Below are 22,257 nucleotides of genomic sequence, written 5' to 3' on the forward strand. Positions count from 1 at the left end.
AAGGAGAAGGCAATGCTTCACTCTGCTTTGGATATTTTTAATGGAAGACTAGTGAATAAATCAAATGAGTAGAATAAATTTGTGGAAACTGAAGGTGACAGGAAATCATTGGCACCTGTTATTTATTTCTGGAGCCAGCATGGCCAGCCTGTGTTGCAACACAAATCTATGCCAGCTTCTGCATGTCAACTGGACATGCACTTGCCCGCCCAGCCAAGTTCTGCTCTTTCCCAACAGCTGTATTGCTATAGCCTGGAAAAGCAATAACAAAACATAACAAATGCCTTCCCCCTCTGCTGCTTCCACCATTACTATCCACAGATACTCCTCACTACATTTTCTTGCAACTAGATCTTCCCATATCAAGTAGCACACCACGGAATCAGTAGAAGAACTTCATTTTGGAACTCTTTATTTTGTTCAAATTTCGCATGCTTACAATCTGCACACAGGAATTTAAATTAACTCCTTAACTGTCATCTTGGCCTCAGAGGGAGCAATCAGGCAGACCCAGCAACATCAGGGACTGCCTGAAGGAAGAGGCCCTTCCCTCTTTAACTGTCATCTTGGCCTCAGAGGGAGTGATCAGGCAGACCCAGCAACATCAGGGACTGCCTGAAGGAAGAGGCCCCTCCTTCCTTAACTGTCATCTTGGCCTCAGAGGGAGCGATCAGGCAGACCCAGCAACATCAGGGACTGCCTGAAGGAAGAGGCCCCTCCCTCCTTAACTGTCATCTCGGCCTCAGAGGGAGCGATCAGGCAGATCCAGCAACATCAGGGACTGCCTGAAGGACGAGACTTCTCCCTCCTTTAACTGTCACATTGTATTTTGTATTGTATTGCAATTTTTTACTGTACACCGCTATGATCATTGCGGAATAGCGGTCTATAAATAAAATGTATTATTATTATTATTATTAAATGTTGAGACAGTTGGCCAGAATTTGAAAAGTTCACTTTTTATGCTAACACACCTAGAATTGCTAAACAAACATGGCCCATGGCCTTCTAGCTGGACGATTCTGGCAGTTATAAGTCCCAAAAGTAACTTTTACAAATTCTGCACCAGTCTGTCACAGTTATTACCAGCTCTTACTCTTCTCCACATTTTAAAAATATGTGCTGCTTCATTTATTCCCCAAGCAAAACCCCAATAACTATTCTGAGCTGCTTTCCTCAAACAAGATGATACTAATCATATTCAAACACACTCTCGCCCTTGTGTATTACCTAATATTTAAGTTCAATTTTCTTTAGGTTAAATCCCCACCTAATTAGCATCAGTGGATATTTAATAATTCTCCACTGTTTCAGATCGATGGGAAATGAATGATCTGTATCAAAGGATGAGAATAACAATGTAGGAAAAAATAATGAAGAAAAGCTGAGGCATTCCTGACGCTTACATTAATGCCACATGTGCAAATAAGTCTAGTTTACAGGGGAAATGTAATAAATTTGTTTTCTTGTGACTGTCTGTAAGCATTTTCTACTTTTTTTCCAGGGGAGAGCTGTCGGCTTGCTTTCAATGTGTTGCCCCATAGCAGCTTCATTTATATACTGCTTCATGCTGCCTAAGTAGTCTCTAAGCAGTTCACAACTATAAGCTAATTGCCCTCAACAATCTGGGTAATCATTTTAGCGACCTCAGAAGGATGCAGGCCTGAGTCGAGCTTAAGCCCCTGGCTGGTACTGAACTCGCAACCTTATGGTTTGTGAGTGAGTGGCTGCAGTAGAGACATTTAACCACTGCACCACCAGGGAGTACAGCTTTAGAAATGCCATGTTTTCTTGCAAAGTTGTGGATTGTAATACAAGTACAATATGAGATCATCATACTGATTTTATCAAGGACACCATGTAAATTAAAAGAGTGCCACTCAAAGCTATTAGAGGTTAGTCTAGACTGGCCAGAATACCCCATACTGCTTCCAGAGTATTCTGCCTCCAGAGCTGCTCTGGATCCAATGATTAACACTCTCTGAGGTGAAAAAATGGGGCACCCAGGATTGATCACATGACTGAGTGCCTTGTTGTGACCTCAGAGGGAGTGACAAGCACTAATGGCAGCAGCTAACAATACGGAGGCATGTGTAGACAGCCGCCTGGCATTGCTCCACAGTGCTTCAGTTTTTAAAAATCCGTTTAAGGGATGGAATAGGGCAGTTTCAGTGCAGAACTGGCCTTACTCCATAAAGACAGTCTGATCTCAATTCAGGGATTTGGCTCTGCGTCATGTAGACAGGTTGCTGTGAAGAGGGGGGTGGAAATTGCTTCATTTGATCTGTGTAGATATGCCCTAGGTCAGTATAAAAATTACTGATCATGGCAGATTTACATCCTAGTTAGAAAATAATACAACTTTTGGTGCAGGTTAACATTTACATAACATAAATAATAATAATAATAAAATTTTTATTTTTATCCCGCCCTTCCAGGGATCAGGGCGGCTTACAACAAGATTAAAATACATACAATGCAAGACAGATTAAAAAATCCATAAAATACAATAACAAATAAAAAGCCCCTATAGCCCAACCTCATGGCCACGGAAGAGGAGGGAGGCCCACAGGATATTTATTCGGGGAATGCCTGCTGGAATAGGAAGGTTTTGAGATCCTTCCTAAATTGGGCCAGGGTGGTAGATGAGCGGAGCTCAGTGGGCAGCTTATTCCAAAGGGCTGGGGCAGCTGTGGAAAATGTCCTCCGCGAGGTGGAGACTAATCTGGCCCCAGGCACCTTCAGTAATTGCTGCCCAGACGTTCTGAGGGTGCGAGGCGGAATGTACGGGGAGAGACGGTCCCTTAGGTATCCTGGGCCCAAGTGTAGTAATTGATACTATCCAGAGAAACCACTGGGTCCATAGGACCTAAGCATGGGTTGTGGAAAACTCTTGGGTGAGTTGTCTCAGGGAGATTTAAATCTCAAACTAATCAGCCATTAAGATCAAAATTACCAGCTCTGAATCAGCCTTTGAGAGCAAAATTATCAGTTCTGACTGACTGATACAAGAGTTTGATTACCCCCCCCAAATATAAAACATCTGTCTAAGCATAACAACTTGCTCTATTTTGAATTATAGCAGGATTCTTATCAGAAATTCTCTATCAGTATTCTTCTATGGTGTGTGTGGGGGTCACAATATAATTCACTTGCATTGTCTATAGCTAAAATAGGTCGCACTCAGCATTGCCGATCTATGTAGACACATTTCCCTGTAGACTATGTTATATTCAGTAACCATGTAACATAAATAATATTGTTGATGTGGAAGGAGACAGAATGTCTAAAATGTTGAAAAGCCCAACATCAATTTACAGCAGTTCAGTAAAAGTAATTTATTACAATTGGCCCTCCGTATCCATCTGCACCTTGAAAATAAATATATATATCTCAAAAGCAAATCTCGATTTTGCAAGGGTCATCATTTTAAAACACTACTGTATATAATGGGACTTGAGCAGCTGATGCTTTTGTTATCCATAGGGGCTCATGGAACCAAACTCCAGCAGATACCAAGGGCTCGCTGTATAAATTTTGTATACAGATTATTTTGCTTTGTGTCATTCCTTTTCTGCTGGGTGATCTCTTGATCTGAGATATCCTTTGTTATTTGCCTGAGAGCAGTTTGCCTCTATAAGGAATAACTTATAGAGGACAACCATGCAACATTCAAGAGGTAAATGTTATTGCTCAGTGCCAGGTGAGATGATGTTTGGGCAAAACACATGTAAGAGTCAGGTCAGGTTATTGGCTCTCAGCTTGAAGGTTTTAAAAGGGCATCAATAAATGTCCCAGTTCAAGGTGGTGTGGTGGAAGTATATGTGAGTATCTCTGAATGAGTGTGTGTGTGTGTGTGTGTGAGAGAGAGAGAGAGAGAGAGACAGAGAGAGAAAGAAGGAATAGGAAGAGAGGGAGCATGAGGAGAATATGTTTATTTTGCCACTCTATACTTTCCAAACTATTACAAAATTAAATTTCAGAGTACTCACTGCATGTTGCTTCAGATTCATCAGACCCATCTGGGCATTCCTCTTCTCCATCACACTTCCACCTAGATGGAATGCAGTGACCATTGTTGCAGGTAAAATCAGTTTCTGCACAGGTCTTCTTGGCTGAAAGGAAAGAAGATATAAATACATACATACATACATACATACATATAGTTCAACTGGTCAGCAATTCCTCTCTTTTCAGATTAATCCAAAATTAATCCCAACACTTCCCACATGGAAAAAACTTGTTTCATATTATATCCCAATATTTTGTTCATGTATTGGCACTTCCACAGCATCACCTTTGCCCACAGAGTCCTCCCTTGTGAATAGGAGAATAGCAATTGAGACACAGTCACCACATCTATCCATCCATCCATCCACTTCACCAACTGGGACTGGGCCCCACTTCTCATACTAATTTGTTTTTTGAATGTGGGACAGAAAGAAGATTTGAGTTAAAACAGTATTTGTTTCAGCCATGATCCTCAGCAACTGGTATAGTGAGGTATACTCCCATTGATACTGGAGGTGATATATCCATACCATCTCTAGTATCCATTGATAAATAATCTTATCCACCACAAATTTGCTCAATTTTTTTTCTAAGCTAGCCAAGTTGGCAGCCATTTCTACACCTTTTGGTATAAATGTATCAGTTTAAGTACACTGTAGCTGCATCTGTACTACAGAATTAATGCAATTTGACATCGTTTTAACAATCATGGCTCAATGCTATGGAATTCTGGGATTTGTAGTTTTGCGATATATTTAGCCTCTGCAGAGTGATCTGGTGCCACAATAAATTACAAATCTCATGATTCTATAGGGTAGAGTCATGGCAGTCAAACTAGTGTCAAACTGCATTATTTCTGCAGTGCATATGCAGCCTATGTGAAGAACTGCTTTCATTTGTCTGTCCTGAATCTCTCACCATTCAATTTCAATATATGACATCCTATTCCAATATTATGAAAGAGTGAGAAACTGGAAACTACCCAGTTTGACCACACAAGGCATAATTTTATGGCACACTATGATGTCTCCTCCTTTTTCTTTTCCTCCATCCTATTTTTCTTTTTAGCTTTATCATTTTGCAAGCGAAACCACAGCAAAAACTGGTAATACATGGAAATAACTTCTTATGCTGTTTCCACATTGCAGAATTAATGCAGTTTGACACTGCTTTAACTATCATGACTGCAACCTATGCAATCCTGGGATTGGTAATCTGTTGTGGCACCATAGTGCTCTGGCAGAAAAGGCTTAATATCTCACAAAATGACAAATCCCAGAATTGCATAGCATTGAGCCCTGGTAGTTAAAGTGGTGCCAAACTGCACTAATTCTGCAGTGCAGATGCAGCCTATTTTTCCTGCTTTGCTCTGTCAGGTCGCCCAAAGCTAACACTGTAAGCCCTTGGTGGTCAGGAAAAGATACTGAAATTGAGCACAAAGTTTTATATATCAGGATATAAATATAATTTTAAAAACACACAGTAAAATGAAGAGCAGTTTACTTCTGGGTTAGTTGTCATGGCTTCATCCAAAAAATCTGAGGAACTGTAAAAGTAGAGAGCACTGAGGGTTGTTTTTAGTAAGAGACCCTCAGCTCTTTCAAAGAATTACACTCCCAGGATTATAAAGTAGTTTATGATTGTAGGGCAGACGTGGCAGGCAAGAGATGCAATGAACATGAGCTTAATGTTAGCTAAAAATAGAGCTTAAACCTCTCCGTCCTGAGTGACAAGATATGACAACTCTTGTCAAAACCCACCCACTTAACTTATTTCAGTAACACTAAGAAAAAAACAGAGAGAAGAACAGATAGCATGAAAACACACTGACAATGAATTTGGCCATTTGGTAAAATATTACTGTTGTTACGTCAGCATCAAAGGACAAGCTGCAAAAAGAAGTTATGTCAACAAAGAGGAACACATGCAGGTGAAAAGGGATTTGTGATTTTAATTGTCTTTTCATAAAACAGAGTATTTGCTATGACATCCCACAAAGAAATGTTGTGGATCTTTATGGAACAAAGTATAATTTATACTCAGAGAAGCATTTCATGAGAAACAGAGGTTTCCCTTGTACAAAACATATGATGAATTCTAAGTCTTTACCACAGAGTCAGAGGTGCCTGCTATGTACAGATACAAAGCAACCAGCTGAAAGCCCATGAATATAATGGCTTGTATTTTGCATTCTGCCATAGATTCACTTCCCCGCCCTTAGGGATATCTTAGCAACATAGCAAGTTGGATTATACTGAGATACACCATCTAGCTTAGGGTTCCCACTGACTGGTAGCAGCAATCCAAGATTTCAAGCAAGACCTCTTTTTATGAAAGCTATGAGCTGTACTCTTCTAAGGAGTTTATCACACGGGAGGAATTTCTCTTAACTTTGAATGAAAAGAAAGTGGGGCCAGAATGCATTCATGTGAATTCGCTAGTTCAGCGAATTTACGTGAATTTGAACTGTGTTCGAACTGACTTCTCATTGCCCAAAATTGCGTGTGACCACCTCTCACGGAATGTGAAACCACATGATTGCGTTTGGACTGACTTCCCATTGCCCGAAATTTCATGTGGTAGTCTATCACGCAATAACACTAAACCCCATGATTGCATTCAGATTGCCATTGGCTTATACTTCCAATTTCCCTTGTCTGATAACGTCCCCAGTCTTTCACTTCGTATCTTCTACCAGCCACTCTTCTCTTGATTCCTCATATCACAGTAGGGTTTTGTAGGTAAGAGGTGCCACACATCTTCCTGTTCCTACTGACTTAACCATTTTGACATTAAAGAGGTCCTGGTCTGCCGTAAGCTAGGCAGCCAAGTACCTAGAGGGTCTAAGGAATTCTTAGAATCTGAATTCCAATGTCCACAAGACTGTAACTCTTATATCCCCTGTACAGCATGAATTTTCAGATGTTACAGGTTTCAGATTCTTTGGAAGGAAAAATGATACTTTAAATCTGAACTGGCACTGGCTTCTTGGTGTTGTTTTTTTAATTCAATCTATATCATTTTATGTAACAGAGTATAATGGTCTTTTATTTTATATTTTGACATCCATAATGCTGTGATGTAAATTTGCCTGAGTTAGACAATAGAAAATTTTCAGCATGAAGGAAAAATAAAGGAGAAAAAACAATGCACATATTGGTGGGTTTTTTTTTCCCCATGAACATGCTGACACTGATGACACTGCAGGTTGTATCTTCATCTCAGAGCCAAAGCTACATTTCAAGTAAATGTAAGTGCTGTATAATTCTAGATTTCAAATTGTATACTTAACACTCCATTTTCTAATAGTCGCCATGTTCCAATTTCTCCTTCAGGATATATTGATGATGGCAATTACTATATAATATCGCATTATCATCTAACAGCCTTCTTAAAGTATGTGGACAACAAGAGTGCAAATTCTGTTTGATTTCTTTTTAGCTTTCAGCAACTATATTTTTACTGCAGCATTCAACAAAGAGGTTCCCATGCGTCTGCTCCTAACCTGCCACTGCTAGAGCCATTTATCCACCATGGCATGACAGAGGCATCTCTTTATCAATCTACTAACTTTGCCGAGCCTGGTGTCTTGGAGGCAAGGGGCTCCTGCCAGCATCAGGCTCTGTCAGCATTCCTGAGTGATGGAGATATGCAGCTCCTTCATCCACACAAACCTGCAGGCAGCAGATGGTGTCACTGATTGCTTTGTTCCCTCCACACTGTTCTCTGGAAGCAAAATTAATTTATTATCGGGAGCCACAAAGGAGAGAAAACTAAAACACATTGTTGACAATGACCCACAGGGTAGCATTTGGAAGGTGTTAATATCCCCAGTGTGTATCCTCACAATCAGAGGATCTGAAGCATCTCCTTCCTTGCAATGTCATATGTGCCAATCCAACATGTGCAGATTAAACTACAGGGATGAACACTGCGCTGCTAAGTAAACTTACCCAGGAGGTCTGGTAGTCTGTGCCAGATTAATAGGGGAAAAGAAATCCATACGGACTTTCATCTCCATTGAAACCATCTAAATAGCTTTAAAGGATACTGCTGAGAGACATAAAACTCCAGGGCTGTAATTATTCCTAATGCAAAAGAGTTCAGGGATCTTGAAATGTGAACACATGCCCAATGTGCAAATCCCTTTCTTAATTAAAACAAACATATTAAAACAAATGCAGCAGCATATGATTAACCTTGAAGGATTTTATACAACCAATTTTATTTGCCCGCAAGAAACACAAGGTTTCTCTGGAGAAAGGGTAGGCTAGTGGCAGAACAATGCTCCAGTGTCATCCCTTCATTATTAATTATTACTAGTTATCACTGTTGCTCATTTGGTATGAAGTGCTTTACCATAATTATCTAACTTATTTGTACAACGAAGCCTAGAAAGTTGGGAAGCTCAGCATAGGTCAACTGGCTTTCAGCCAATTCTCAAGAAATCATAATCTAACAAACAAACAAAAACTCGTTTTTCCCCTGCTGAAGGGCTTCACAGTGGAGGGGAAGGGGCAATCTCCACAGATCAGTATAAATAACAACATCTATTCCTCTTAGAAAGTAAAATGGGCTAAGTGTGTGTTTATGTGTGTAAGAAATCTACAATATATTATTCAAGGATGGTGAATGTCTTTTTTAAAAAAACAGTCAAGACAAGAAACAAAAGAAGTCAATCTGAAATTCATTTGCTTGGCTTGCTTTAGTTGTTTCATCTCAGTCTACTGTAGTTTGAATGAGCAATATATCAAGCAACAATGAAGGGAAAGACACCAAGGTTAGCCATCACAGAAACTTAGATTCAAAGAGAAAATGACACCTGGCCTGGACAAGGCTTATATTTACATACAGCCAGCCCTCCTTATTCATGGATTTTTTATCCACAACTTCAAACATCCATGGCTTCAAAATATTTTCTAAAAACATAAATTCTAAGAATCAAACCTTGATTTTGTCATTTTATATAAGAAGCACCATTTTACTATGTCATTGTATTTAATGGGATTTGAACATCCATGGATTTTGGTATCCATGTGGTTCCTGGAACAGTGGATATCAAGGGCCCACTGTATTATTCTCTGTGTGTATATGTAAAAACACACATGTACACACAAATGTCTGAATGCTCTAAAGTGCTTCATGTACATTTATGGAGTTTATACACACATAAACAGACACACGCACATACACACATCAGCTCTATAAAGACTAATGTTATTATTCCCAAATTACTGAGGAGGAGGACTTGGACTAAATTATCAATTATTACAGACTGGAAGATCCTACACATCAACAGAAAGGGAACAGGGGTGACACCTCTGCCAGCAGTCAGTTCCTGGATCTGTCTCCATTCTGCATCTTCTTTCTGGAAGAAAGGGTCTGGAACCTGAACTGCTAGAAGAGAGTGCTATAAACATCTAATGAATTGTACTTCTTGATAATGTTTACTGCAAAATACTTTGGGGACCAACTCTGACTGAAAAGTAGGATATAAATACCTGTATGTGTATGTATGTGTCTTCAAGTCACTTGTCAACTTATGGTGACTTCATGACATTCATGGGGTTTTCTTGGGCATGAAATACTCAGAGGTGATTTTGCCAGTTCCTGACTCTGAAAAATAGCCTATAGCATTTGGAATTCCTTGGTGGCCTTCCATCCAAATACTAGGCAGGGCTGACCCTGGTTCACTTCCAAGATCAGAAGGGATCTGGTGCCTTTAGGGTATTTAGGTCAAGGACATAAATACAACTAACTAATTATTAAATATACAGCAGGAAGGATTAGATGGAGTAGAGTGGTTTGCTTAAGGCAGCCTAGTAAGAACACAAGATGAGACCTGAACTGGAGTATCAGGCTGTCAGCTGATGCTCTCGGCCAGACTTCATCAACCTGGTGCCTTCTAAATATATTGGATTACAGTTCCCATCATTCCCAGCTAGCATTGGCCATGGGAGCAATAATCCAACACTTCTAGATAATACTCAGTTAAGAAAGGCTGTTGGAAGCATTACACCAGCTCACTATAATAAACTATCCTCCTGCTGTATCCCTCTATTCCAAGGGTGGGGATTCTGTGTCCCTACAGCTGCTGTTGGAGTACAAGTTTTATTACCCTAGTCAGCACAGGCAAAGGTGATATGATAGCCCTGTTTAAGTATTTACAGGGGTGTCACATTGAGGATGGAGCAAGCTTGATTTCTGCTGCCCCAGAGACTAGAACATGGAACAATGGATGCAAGCTACAGGAAAAGAAATTCCAGCTCAACATTAGGAGGAATTTCCTGACAGTAAGAGCTGTTTGACAGTGGAACAAACTCCCTCGGAGTGTAGTGGAATATCCTTCTTTGGAAGTCTTTAAGCAGAGGCTGGATGGCCATGTGTCGGAGATACTTTGATTATGAGTTCCTGCATAGCAGGGGATTGGACTGGATGGCCCTTGTGGTCTCTTCCAACTCTATGATTCTAGGTGATGAATGCTGGAAGTTGTGAGCCAAGAGCATCAGAAAGACTACATGAGTCACATCCCTGCTCAACTTTCATCTCAAGCCCAGTAGAATATATTTTCATGTTTTCAGATGTGTCTTTTTCTTAATATCACATTTTATTCATTTCCCTGTGAGCTACAGCAGATAATCATTATACCCATTTTGTGGATAGGGGAAAAATAGCAGCTAAGAGACATCAATCAGCCCAAGGTCATTTAGGATGGTGACAAACTACAAATTGCTGGAGTTCTTCTATCTTCCTATGTCACAAAAATCAAGTAGAGCAGGAGAAAAACTTTCAGGGTATACAGAACTATGGATGATACAATGTGACAGAGTCACTTTGATTTAGCTGTTACTTATTACTAAAGAAACCTCTCTGTGTTAGAAACTCCCCAAAGCAATTGTTCAGCAATTCAACCATGCTATTCCCATTCAATCCCCCCACCTGTACAAAAAGTACTTTAAGCTGCTGTTGTGCCTGTTGCTAATATTCAGCAGTACAACACAGTATCTGACGCAGAGCATATTAATCCTCTCTAACTAACATGTCTGAGTCTTGTGGAAGCCACCACTGATAGGAAAGCTGCACCAAGATCCCATTTCACTAGGACTGCTAGATAAAACATTATTTTTATAATGACTGATGTTCAAACAAGAAGAGAATATAAGAGCATTTTCAAGGGGACTCAGAAAAGCAAATAGTGGGTGATTTGAACAATATTTGATGTGGCAGTTATTACAAGGCAGTACACAAATAAGAACCTCTTGTAATGATTTTTTTTTGTCTAGCTTTTGCAGTGTAAAAAGGTAAAGGTAGTCCCTTGATATGAATGTCTAGTTGTAACCAACTGTAGGGGGTGGTGCTAATTTCTGTTACTAAGCCGAAGAGCCAGCGTTGTCCAAATATGACTCAGGGGTCCATGACTGCACCAAAAACTGTTACCTTCCCACCATCCCGATCACTAGTGGTGACCATACATTTCAATCTGGCAAACAGTGGGAAACCGTCCACTGTACTCCTCCATGGGGGGGGGGGGGGGAAGAATGAAGATTAAAAAAAGAAAAAGCTACCAACAGTGCAACTATGTAGTGTGCACCTCTTCAAAAATGTCAACAGCCAAGAAATGCTCAGCCAGAAAGAGAGTGTGAAAGAAGACAGTTTCACCTGACAAGATGATGGAGATGCAAGCTAAGATTGATGAAAAAAGGAAAGCCCTTGAACCCAAGCTTGATATGGAAGAAGAAGAAATAAATAAAGCCGAGGCAGAGCCTTAAAAGAGGGAGAAAGGCCTAATTGAAGCACAGCAAGAATATCAGTCTCTGCTGAAGGAACTGTGAGCCTTGGGGGGAAAAGAGATTGTGGGAGGTGTAGCTGAACCAAAGGAGCAGGGGAAGCTTCTAGAAGAGCTCAAAAAACATGCACATGGACAGTGAAGAGAAGCTAGTCTTGGTCAAAGGAAGGTATGGTGACCTTCTGAGGAGAAATCTGATGCTGCTTTGGAAGTTAAAGGGGAGATGAAAAAAGCAAATTCTCTGGGGGATACACAGAATCTGCTCCCCAGTACAGAGGAGAAGATGAGCAAGGCTACTGAAGACTCCAAGGAGGGGCAGGAGAGCATGAAAGAAAAGACCATAGTATGGAAATATTGTGCCTGGTCCCCACATGGAAGCCTCTCAAAACAAATGTTTGCAATGCGGACAAGGAGCAAGTGGAGGAGAACCAAAACAGAGCATGGGAAGGATTTTTAAAAAGGGGAGCTCACGTGGGGAAGCTCCGGCACAATCCCTGGTGGCTGGCTGTCATTGTTAAGCAGAGGGTGACATTCAAACACCCTGCGTCTCCCAAGAAGAGGTTTGTCAAGTGGTTTGGCACTAAAGACTTTCCAGAGGATGCTGCACATGGACCACCACATCTTGCAAAATGCTGTGCAGAACATTCTGGATGGGGAGCTACTGAAAGTTACCTGTACCTGAGGACCATGTAGCACAGTGAGTTGGTAAAGTAGGCTGGCATAATCCCTGACATTACTGTATAAGATTTCCTGGAGTTCAATTGTGTCACTGCTCATTTCTAGGTGGGTCTGCTACTCTACACCCTCAGTCTTGCAAAGTCTTTCCACATTGACTCTTAATCTGTTATTGTTGCAGTTGTGTGTGTTTTTTAAATAGAACTGGTAGGTTTGTAAAAAACACACCTTACAATTAAAAAAAGGTCAACAGTGTTGTCTGGTTTGATACGAGTTGCTATATTCACCTCATCTACCATTCCTCTCTTGTTAACTTGCCACACTTAGTAGAGCCAGTTCAAAAATTGTTACATGGTCAAATTCCCTTAAAAGAAAAAGAAGGGTGAACACTGAGCTTTCTACATCCTACCATATGAGCCTATCCAGAATTTGAAATCTTCAGTGCAGGTCCTGTTGTATCTTGGTGAGTTAGGATAGTAGGTACACAAGAGAGCTTGTCTGGTGCAGCATCTTGATTATAGAACTCCATCACAGAGGGAAGTCAGATAGGCTACTATGCTTCTGGCAGGCAGCAAAATTATACTGTTTTCTGTGGTTTTTGATCCTTAAGACTGATTTTAAAGTTGGCTTATAAAATTGTTTTTGATCTGTTTGAACAAATGTTTTATCTTTTTGTTATACATTGCGTTGGGAACCCTGGTGGGGTTATAGAATTAAAAGCTCACTAGATAGCTAGAAAGACAGACAGGAGAAGGGAGGGAGTGTATTGTAGTAAAAGCATACTTACTAGCTGTGGCTATAACAAAATTATAAAAGAAGAATACATCCTGAGAGTTTATTTCATCCCATATTTCAAGACCCTATCAAACAGACATGAATTTTGTCAGATGGGTGTCTTAGCAGGCTTTCAAAGCAATAACAGAGGACAGAAATCTGTGCCATTGTGCTTCTGATTTCCGAATTGGTGGGGAAGGGCAGCTCCTTTTGTTTAATGATTTAAATGCAGAGGGAAGAGAAAGAGAAAGGGAGCTTCACTATATAAATGGCTGTTTTAAAGGCAGCCATCTGTTCTAGTTTTTACGGGCTCATTCAACAAGGCAATGCCAAATCCTGCAAGCTGTAACAGTTCTACTGCAATCAGCCATGGATAGTTTTAGTGGCAACTGAAAGAACATAATATAAAGAATGCTATCAACCAAGTAAGCAGGTAAGATCACCATCAAGTTTGATGTGGAGAAGATATCTGGCGAATATATTCTGACAATTGAGGAGAAAAATGACCAGCACATGCTTGATAAAACAGAGAGCAAAAGCAGGCATTTCCACCAGTAAATGAAATTTGTCTTGAGGAAAGCCTGAGGGAAAGAAGCATAGACTGCTTCAGGAAATGAGTAGCTAAAAGGGGTCAAGCCAAGTCACTCCCGCAGAGAAACCTAAGAACTAGATTGCAGGAGCCCAATGATATAGACTAAGGTTTTCTGACAAGATCTAACATTACCTGTCAAAGAATCCCAGAGCATGTTATTGTCACCTAACCCTAAGATCAACAGATGTTGATCCAGCAGTTGGTTTAGCATCTTCTGGAAATAGTGTCAGGGCCTGTGCTAAGCAACCATTTAGGCTTGATTTTTGACCCATGCCATATCCTTCTCCAAAAGCTCAACTAGAAAGATGATAAAATGAGTTTACACAGGCTGTTTAAAAAAAACCCTGCAGAACTTGATCCTTGAAGGCATAAAAACATTGCAGCAGGTTGACAAGACCTATAAATTAATATGCCAGTCTTTGCTTATTCAAACATTTGTGTGTCCCCCGAGCAAAATGAGCATGCCTAGTCCTTGCTCAGAGTTTAACATATGCCTTGAAAATGACTGGAAAACTCCATGGGAATTGGAATGTAATATACAAAATGCTCAGGGCTTGCTTCTCAAATTGAGGGTTTGTGCACACTTTATGTACATATTTGTCTGGAATCTTCATGCCAAAATTGCAAAAGCATTTCATGGGATATGGTTATGGGTGTTATGTTACTGCTGGAATGTATCAAGAGATACTCAACAGAAAATATGAAGACTACTAGGAGACCCATGCAGAATCCATACCAAGTGTTCCATGCCACTGCAAGTAATTAAACACAAGTACTTAATTCTCAAGCTGGACAAAAGCTCAGAAGGCAGGGAACAGGTACAGTCTAAGTAAAAATCCTCAGAAGTCAGAAATTAGAAGTCAAAATCTAACTCCAGATATTACTGTCTTCTATATGCATCTGCTAACATTTGGAGACTGCAGAAATATATAAACTCAATAGAAGTATAGAAGTGTCTTTTAAATATTAATTTTACAGACTTTGCATTTTAATGTTTATGGGGTGGGGTGCATGTGCTGAAACAGTTATTCATACACACAGATATCAACCCACTAGGGAAAAAACATTCAGTTTTTAATTTAACACAGGAAATTGTTTTTGAAAACCGCTAATTGCAACTTTTATAGACTACTTGAGGATGAGCTGTATATCTGGATTTAAGGAAACAGAGGCGGGATACAAACCGCCGCTTTGCGGCGCTCCCCCGCCGGTGCCATTTGCTCTGCGCGGGAGCTGCAGCAGCCAAACCGCGCAACTCTCACGCGGAGCTTCTTTCTGTGGCGCCTCTATGACGCATTCGCAACGTCATAGGCACCGCGACACGTCTGGACGCTATGCGTCCAGTACGTAAAGATGGCGGCGCCCATGTGGAAGGGGTGCCGCCATCTTGTACGTATTGTATACATACTAGGGTTGGGGGGTGCGGAAGCACCGCCCCTTCCTAATCCTAGTACGTATACAATACGTACTATATGGCGGTGTGTATCCCGCCAAAGTTTCTTTCCTAAAGCCCTGCACAGGAGAAAGTCTCAATTCATTCCAGTTGTTTGGACATTTGTTGTTAATTGATCTTTAGTCAACCCTGACTCATGATGACCCTATGGATAAGACTTTTCCAAGACTCTCCATCCTCCACTGCTTTGCCTAGAATGGATCCTCTAAATTCAAACCCATGACCTCCCTAATTGAGTCTACCTATCTAGCATGTGGTCTTTTTCTCTTTCTACTGTACTTCCCTCCACCTTTCTCAGTATTACTGTCTTTTCTCATGCGTTATCCCTTCTTCATGGCCAAAGTACAACAGCCTCGGTTTGACCATCTTGGCTTCCAGGGAGATTTCAGGCTTGAGCTGTTCAAAGACCCATTTGCTTGTCTTTTTGGCTGTACACTATCCTCAGGACTCTTCTCCAGCAGCACATCTCAAATGAATTGATTTTCTTTCTTATTTTTTTTCTTCACTGTCTAGCTCTCACATCTATACATGGTGATTAGGAATACAATGGTTTGGAAGATTCCAACTTTATTGCTCACTTTTATATCTTTATTCTTCAGAATCATTTCTAGTTCTTTCATCCTAGACTTCTCATTTTTTGACTGCAGTCTCCTTCCTGATTGATCCAAAGTTTGGGAACTATTTTACTATTTCGATTTCCTCATTGTAATATGTGTCAATCCATACAATAAAAACGTGGGCTTTACTGGACCATCACCAAGGATGTCTTCTAATATGAAGTGTGTGCGAAGTAAAATTTGAAGGCAAGCATTCGGTCAAAAAAGTTGTCATAGGGTGTAATCTAAGTGGATTGGCAGCTCCCATCAGCCTTATCCAACATATCCAATGACATCCAGAAAGAATACACTCTTCATCCTTGGGTTACAGCAATCCAAATGTCCAATTGTTGTCTTCCAAATTTGGCTGTAAAGATTCCTTTTAATTTTTCTTTAAGTGGTAGGCTAAATATATTCACACAAAATATACAAAAATCTGCATAGCTCGAAGATACAAAGTATTGTGCACAGAATTCATTATTTCCAAAAGTACAGAAGTAGTTTATTTATTTGTTTAACTGGAATATCTGAGAAAGGCAATACTGGTTCTGTGAGCAGATTTGTAATTAGTAGCCAAATAGGAAATGTGTTGTTAGACTAAGTATGGAGCAGAAATGAAATGTTTCAATCATTGACATAAATCAACGTAGGTACTTTGCTGCTGGGGAGCAAGGGAAAAATAAAAAATCTTTATTGCTCCTACATTTTAACAGAGGAGACTTTTCTGTATTAGAAATTAATTCTATTATACAATAGCTTAATATATACTGTCATATGAAATAAAATCATATGAAAGAGAATCACCATTCCCAACGAGAAGGACAATATTTTTAAAGTAACTCCAAAATTATTGTTGTTGTGCACCATCAAGTCACTGCCCATTTACAGTGACCATAAGGCAAACCTATCATGGCATTTTCTTGGCAAGATTTGTTCAGATGAGGTTTGCCATTGCCCTCCCCTGAGGCTGAGAGCATGTGACTTGCCCATGGTCACCCAGGGAGTTTCATGGCTGAACAGGGAATTGAACCCTGGTCTCCAGAGTTGTAGTCCAACACTCAAACCACTACGCTACCTCCTGATTGATGTTTGATCCAAAGTATGGGAACTATTTTATTATTTTGATTTCTTCATTGTAATATGTGCCAATCCATATAATACAGCACATATGGACAGAACTTGTAAAAGTACTTAGAGTACAACATCATAATCTCCAGCTGCATGGCCAGTGTAAACATGTGCCATACAATTTCAGACTGATGAGCTTTGTGTGGCGAAACGCTCTTTCTCATGCCACATTAAGAGATCATTTTAATGGGGATGGCGAAAGGACTGACCATCTATAGCCAGCCCTGTCCTGAATATGGTCAACTATGAAGTATTCTTCCAACATTGCTTAATTGACAGGTGCAACTATGGAAACCAGATATTTTGTGGGAGGACAAAAGTGAGAGATTTCCATTTAAATCTAAATATATCCAGAAGGAAATTAAATTCTACTCTCTCTCTCTTTCTCTCTCACACACAGATACACACACACATGCCCTCAAGTATTACCACTCTTAAGCATCACACTCCCAAAATTTTATTTAAAAGGGTTGTGGATAGGCTAACCATACATATAGTTTTAAATAGGACATCCCCCCCCCCCATATTTCTAGACTGTCCTGTTTTAACATAAATGTTAATTTTGTCCCATTTTCAAGAAAAACGCCCTGTTATGTTGCAAAAATGATTTGAAGATTTCTGTTTGAAATTGTGGTTGTAAAAAAATGTGTAATGGAATGTGAGAAGTTTTATGATAAGGTGTTGAAAGACCAAAATTTGTTGCGTAAGATTACTCCATCCGAGAAATACCCATGGTACGATCATGGTGAAATATAGTCCCCCTTTACGGCTACGTAAATTTTTGCATGAGTTTTGCCACTGAAGAATTATTGTTAGCTCAATATGTTCATGCAATAAAACTTTTGTTACTGTCTTACTTTTTGATGAATATGGAATATTACATAGATAACTCTGTCCTGTTTTTGCCATCCCAATGTCCTGTTTTTCTATCAGGGAAATATGGTCAGCCTAACTGTGAAAGAAGGAAGATTAGTCAGAAAGACACTTAGCCATTTTATAGGTATGGCACTTTTTCTATAGAGATTTATTCTTGAGACCCTGCCTCCAATTTAAAGACCAAAAACACAGGCAGTGGTTCTTGCTGCTGCCAACCTTCACTCAGAGAAGATCAGTGAGAAAACATGGGGGGAAACAGAGTGTATCAATAAAACAAGTTAGCGAAGGAGATGAAAAAACAGCACATGAAAATTGTTGAGTAGAACACCCATCCATAACAGGAAGAAAGCCCCATAAATTTAGTTGGGAAAGTGTATGCATAATACACAACAGACCAAAACATGGAAAATACCAAGAACGCAACAAACACCCTTCATAACCTGATCATAGCACAACAAAGAGCAAGGATTTGGAACCAAAGACTCATTCATTTATTCATGAGAATGCACTTCACTTTGCACTTGACTGAACCTGATCTCCAATAAAGCTGATGGCATTATACATAAAAGCCATTTTAATAAGGCCCCCAAAGCCAACATCAGTTGCAAACTGAACAGCAGGCCCATTCCTGAATCCAAACCTGTTACAAGGGAACAGTGCCAAGCAAATGTTTATTAATATTCTAACACAGAGTTCTGGTTTCCTTGGTTTTTTGGTACTTATGCAAATATTTAAATAATCATAACTTCAATAACTGGAACAACAGAAGGGTTTACATTACAGTGGTACCTCGGGATACGAAATACCCAGGTTACGAAATTTTCGGGATACGAAAAAATCCCATAGGGAATTATTGTTTCGGGTTACGAATGTTTTTTCGGGTTACGAAAAAACTTTTGGTGCTTTTTTCGGCTTTTTCGCACGGAATCGCGGCTTTTCCCCATTAGCACCTATGGCAATTCGGCTTACGAAGGCTTTTCGGGTTACGAAAGCGGCCGCGTTACGAATTAATTTCGTAACCCGAGGCACCACTGTACTCTTGTTTGTGTACTGTTCAACAAAACAATATACTGTTAGTTGTACAGTAAGCTAATTGTTTTCTTGCAGGTAAACTCAGAGAGGTCATAATTTTCATTGTCAATTATTAGTATTAATTGCTGGAGTCTCAGAATATATTTTGAGGAGGATAAAATTGGCTATCCATTTTAAAATGTGGTCACTTCTGAAAATCTAGTTCTGAATCATGTATTTCAGTAACAAACCTTTGCCTTTATCATAACCATAGTCTTGAATGATTCAACAGCACTTGTAAGAATAGGTGTTCCAAAAACTGTAGTCTTTTCTGTCTAAAATATGTTGGTGTAAAATAACACTTGATTTATTAAACTTCTCCACACTGAGAATGCAGCACAAGAAGCTATGTTCCAATTCTATGTAAACCCCAGCACCTGAGAGATAGCAATAACTGGCAAAAAAGAAAGCAAATCAAAGATTTGAAGATCCTTGGATGTATATATAATCAAACATGAAAAAGGAAAAGGATTTGTAACTTGAAAGAACACAGAAGTCCAGTTTGGATTAACCTATCTTGGGATCATATCTCGAGATTAAATTGTGACATATTAAGACAGAACTTTTTTATCATGATACATGGAGATGTGATGCTAGTATGGCAAAACAAATGCACAGTCTTGTGCATATCTCAGTTTAATAAACTCAGTTTATTGAGTCATTATCTGAAACACAGATTAGAGTTGGCATGCTGGTAAATTCATACACTTAAAAAAATTACTATGTGATTAACTGCATTCAATCTCTTTGTACCAGTAGTTTTATATGATGATTTTATTAACAGATGTACAGCAACACTCTTAAAGAAATGTGTCTGCAACATGTACTGATATATAATTTAACAGGGGTATTGATAGAACAGAATATGGAGAAACTGAATGGTTTCCAATTGGTAAGGGAATCAGGCAAGGCTGCATTTTATCACCATTTTATCAAATAGAAAATGAAGACTTTGAAATAGCTCAAGATTTTCCATACCTTGGTTCAGTCATTAATCTGAATGAAGACTGCACTCAAGAAATCAGAAGAAGAGTAGGACCTGGAGGGCAGCTATGAAAGAACTAGACAAGATCCTGATGTGTCAAGATTTATCAATGAATACTAAAGTTAGGGTTGTCCATGCCATTGTATTTCCAGTTTCTATATATGAGTTTACTGAGCAGTCCTCCTCATTTTTTCAATGTGCATCACAAAACTCAGTCAAACCCATTCCATTTATTAAAACTGCTGGACGCTACAGCTCTGTAGATCAACCTGAGTTTCATTAGAGTGCCTGGCAACTCATTAATTAAAATGCATTATTTATAACTGGAAGCCTTGGTTTCCATTTATGGAATTTAGGCAATTACATCAAATTAATCCTAGCTACAATCAACATGTTTGTTCCTTCACTCTAGTGCTAGATAATCTCCCTTTCTCCCAAAGGGTTTCTCCATAAAGTACTGTCGTATTAACAAACCATGCCCTTGTTTCTTAGCATTTTACCACAAAAATAAAGAAAGAAATCAAAGGGGACAGTGTATTGTTAATGCAAAACATATTGGGAGAACAGAAGAATAACAGTATATACCATCAACAACAAAGGGAGGGGGGGGGGGAGAAATCCTTGCATAGTAAGTAGAAAAAGAATCTCTTCTTCCAGGCAGACTCTTGGGAAAAGGCTAGGCCACTGGAAGCTATCCTGCCTTATACTCTCCCTGCATCTCCCTTATATTCCTAAGTATTCTTTCACAAATTATGAAGCCAAGCTAAGCAGTGAACGTGAATGATCCAAGAACACTGAAACTCTTGAACTTAAATAGGTCAGACCTGATCTATGGCTGGATGGAACATTACTGGGAGAGCCACCTAAGCAGTTCTTGGCTTTCTAAATAAAGAGCAGGATATAATAAAAAGGAGGAACCGTCGTGGCTAATATATTCATATTTCAGGAGTTTAGATCTCTGAATATCTACTGTATGTCCTGATCAATGTGCTCTTCTGATATTGACTTAAAAAAAAAATAACAGTCTCTAACCAAATGTAAGAATCAATCTACTTATGTTTCAGAAAAAGTAGCCTATTAGCCAGAGCCTATCCCAGAGAGCCATGCAGTCCTGAGATAGAGAAGAATTCAGCCTTCCACCTGATAAGAACATAAATTTCTTTCCTTTAACCTACAATTCCTAATATACTCTTAAATCTTTTTAATTTCAAGAAGGGGGAGGAGCATTTATTCCTATATTAAGTATTTATTTATCAGTAATTCCCTTGCATTTACAGAAAGAAGTATGCTTTAAAACATAGGTAAAAGATAAAATTGACACCCCAGTAAAGCCTATTGTGCATTTTAACATGCAAAGATAACAGAAAACATCCTAAGGGAAACAGGCACAGTGGGAGAACATGTCAGAATGCTTTATCTCTGGAGGTTGAAGGTTTTTTAAAAAATATTTAACATCTTTTGGGTGTTTTAAGATAGTGTCTACTTAACCTGCAAGGTGCAAAAGGGGGAAGGAGTGCTCTGGCTCTGATGCTGGGAGGACCATTATCTACACTGGAGCACCCCCTTTTTTAATCATGTAGCTATCACACACAATTTGAAACCTTGAAAAGCTAGGGACCTTTTCACACTACACAATTATAGCACCGTGGTTCCACTTGAAATGACATGGCAAAATCCTGTGGAGTATTGGGGTTTGTATTAGGATTGTTCATGCTGTCGTATTTCAAATTTCTATGTATAGCTGTGAAAACTGAACAGAAGAAAATCAACTCATATGAAATATAGTGCTGGAGAGAAATAAATGGATCCAGGAGCAATTCACGTCACTCAAGAAAACAACAAGACTAAACAGATACTGTTGTACTTTGGACACAACCAGAGAAGACATGATTCATTAGAAAATACAAAGATGCCAAGAAGATAGAAGGCAGTAGGAAGAAAGGAAGACTGCATTACTGGTGAGCAGACTTAGGCTGCATCAGCATTGCAGAAATAATGTAGTTTGACACTGCTTTAACTGCCATGGCTCCATGCTATGGAATCTTGGGATTTTTAGTTTGTTGTGGCACCAGAGCACTCTAAGAGAGGAGGCTAAATATCTCACAGAAGTACAAATCCCAGAATCTCATAACATTGAGACATGACAGTTAAAGCAATGTCCAAGTACATTATTTCTGCAGTGCAGATGCAGCTTCAATCAAGGAAGGCCCTGAGTTTACAAGACCTGAGAAGGGCTGTTGATAACAGGATGGCTTAGAGGTCTCTCATTCACAGAGCTGCCATAAGTCAAAGTTGACTTAGTGGTAATTA

General features: G+C 39.5%; 1 protein-coding gene across 3 annotated transcripts in view; it reads right to left on the minus strand.

Annotated features, from left to right (window-relative positions):
• The window catches only part of LRP8 (LDL receptor related protein 8), a 246,887-nt gene that overhangs the window by 84,491 nt on the left and 140,139 nt on the right, over nucleotides 1–22,257 (minus strand). For all 3 annotated transcript variants that reach the window (XM_042464975.1, XM_042464974.1, XM_042464973.1), the window contains exon 3: nucleotides 3,993–4,115. In XM_042464975.1, coding sequence (XP_042320909.1) covers nucleotides 3,993–4,115 — 123 coding nt within the window. The remainder of the gene's footprint in view (nucleotides 1–3,992; nucleotides 4,116–22,257) is intronic.

The sequence above is a fragment of the Sceloporus undulatus genome, chromosome 4, assembly GCF_019175285.1.
Source record: "Sceloporus undulatus isolate JIND9_A2432 ecotype Alabama chromosome 4, SceUnd_v1.1, whole genome shotgun sequence".
Taxonomy (NCBI): Eukaryota; Metazoa; Chordata; class Lepidosauria; order Squamata; family Phrynosomatidae; genus Sceloporus; species Sceloporus undulatus.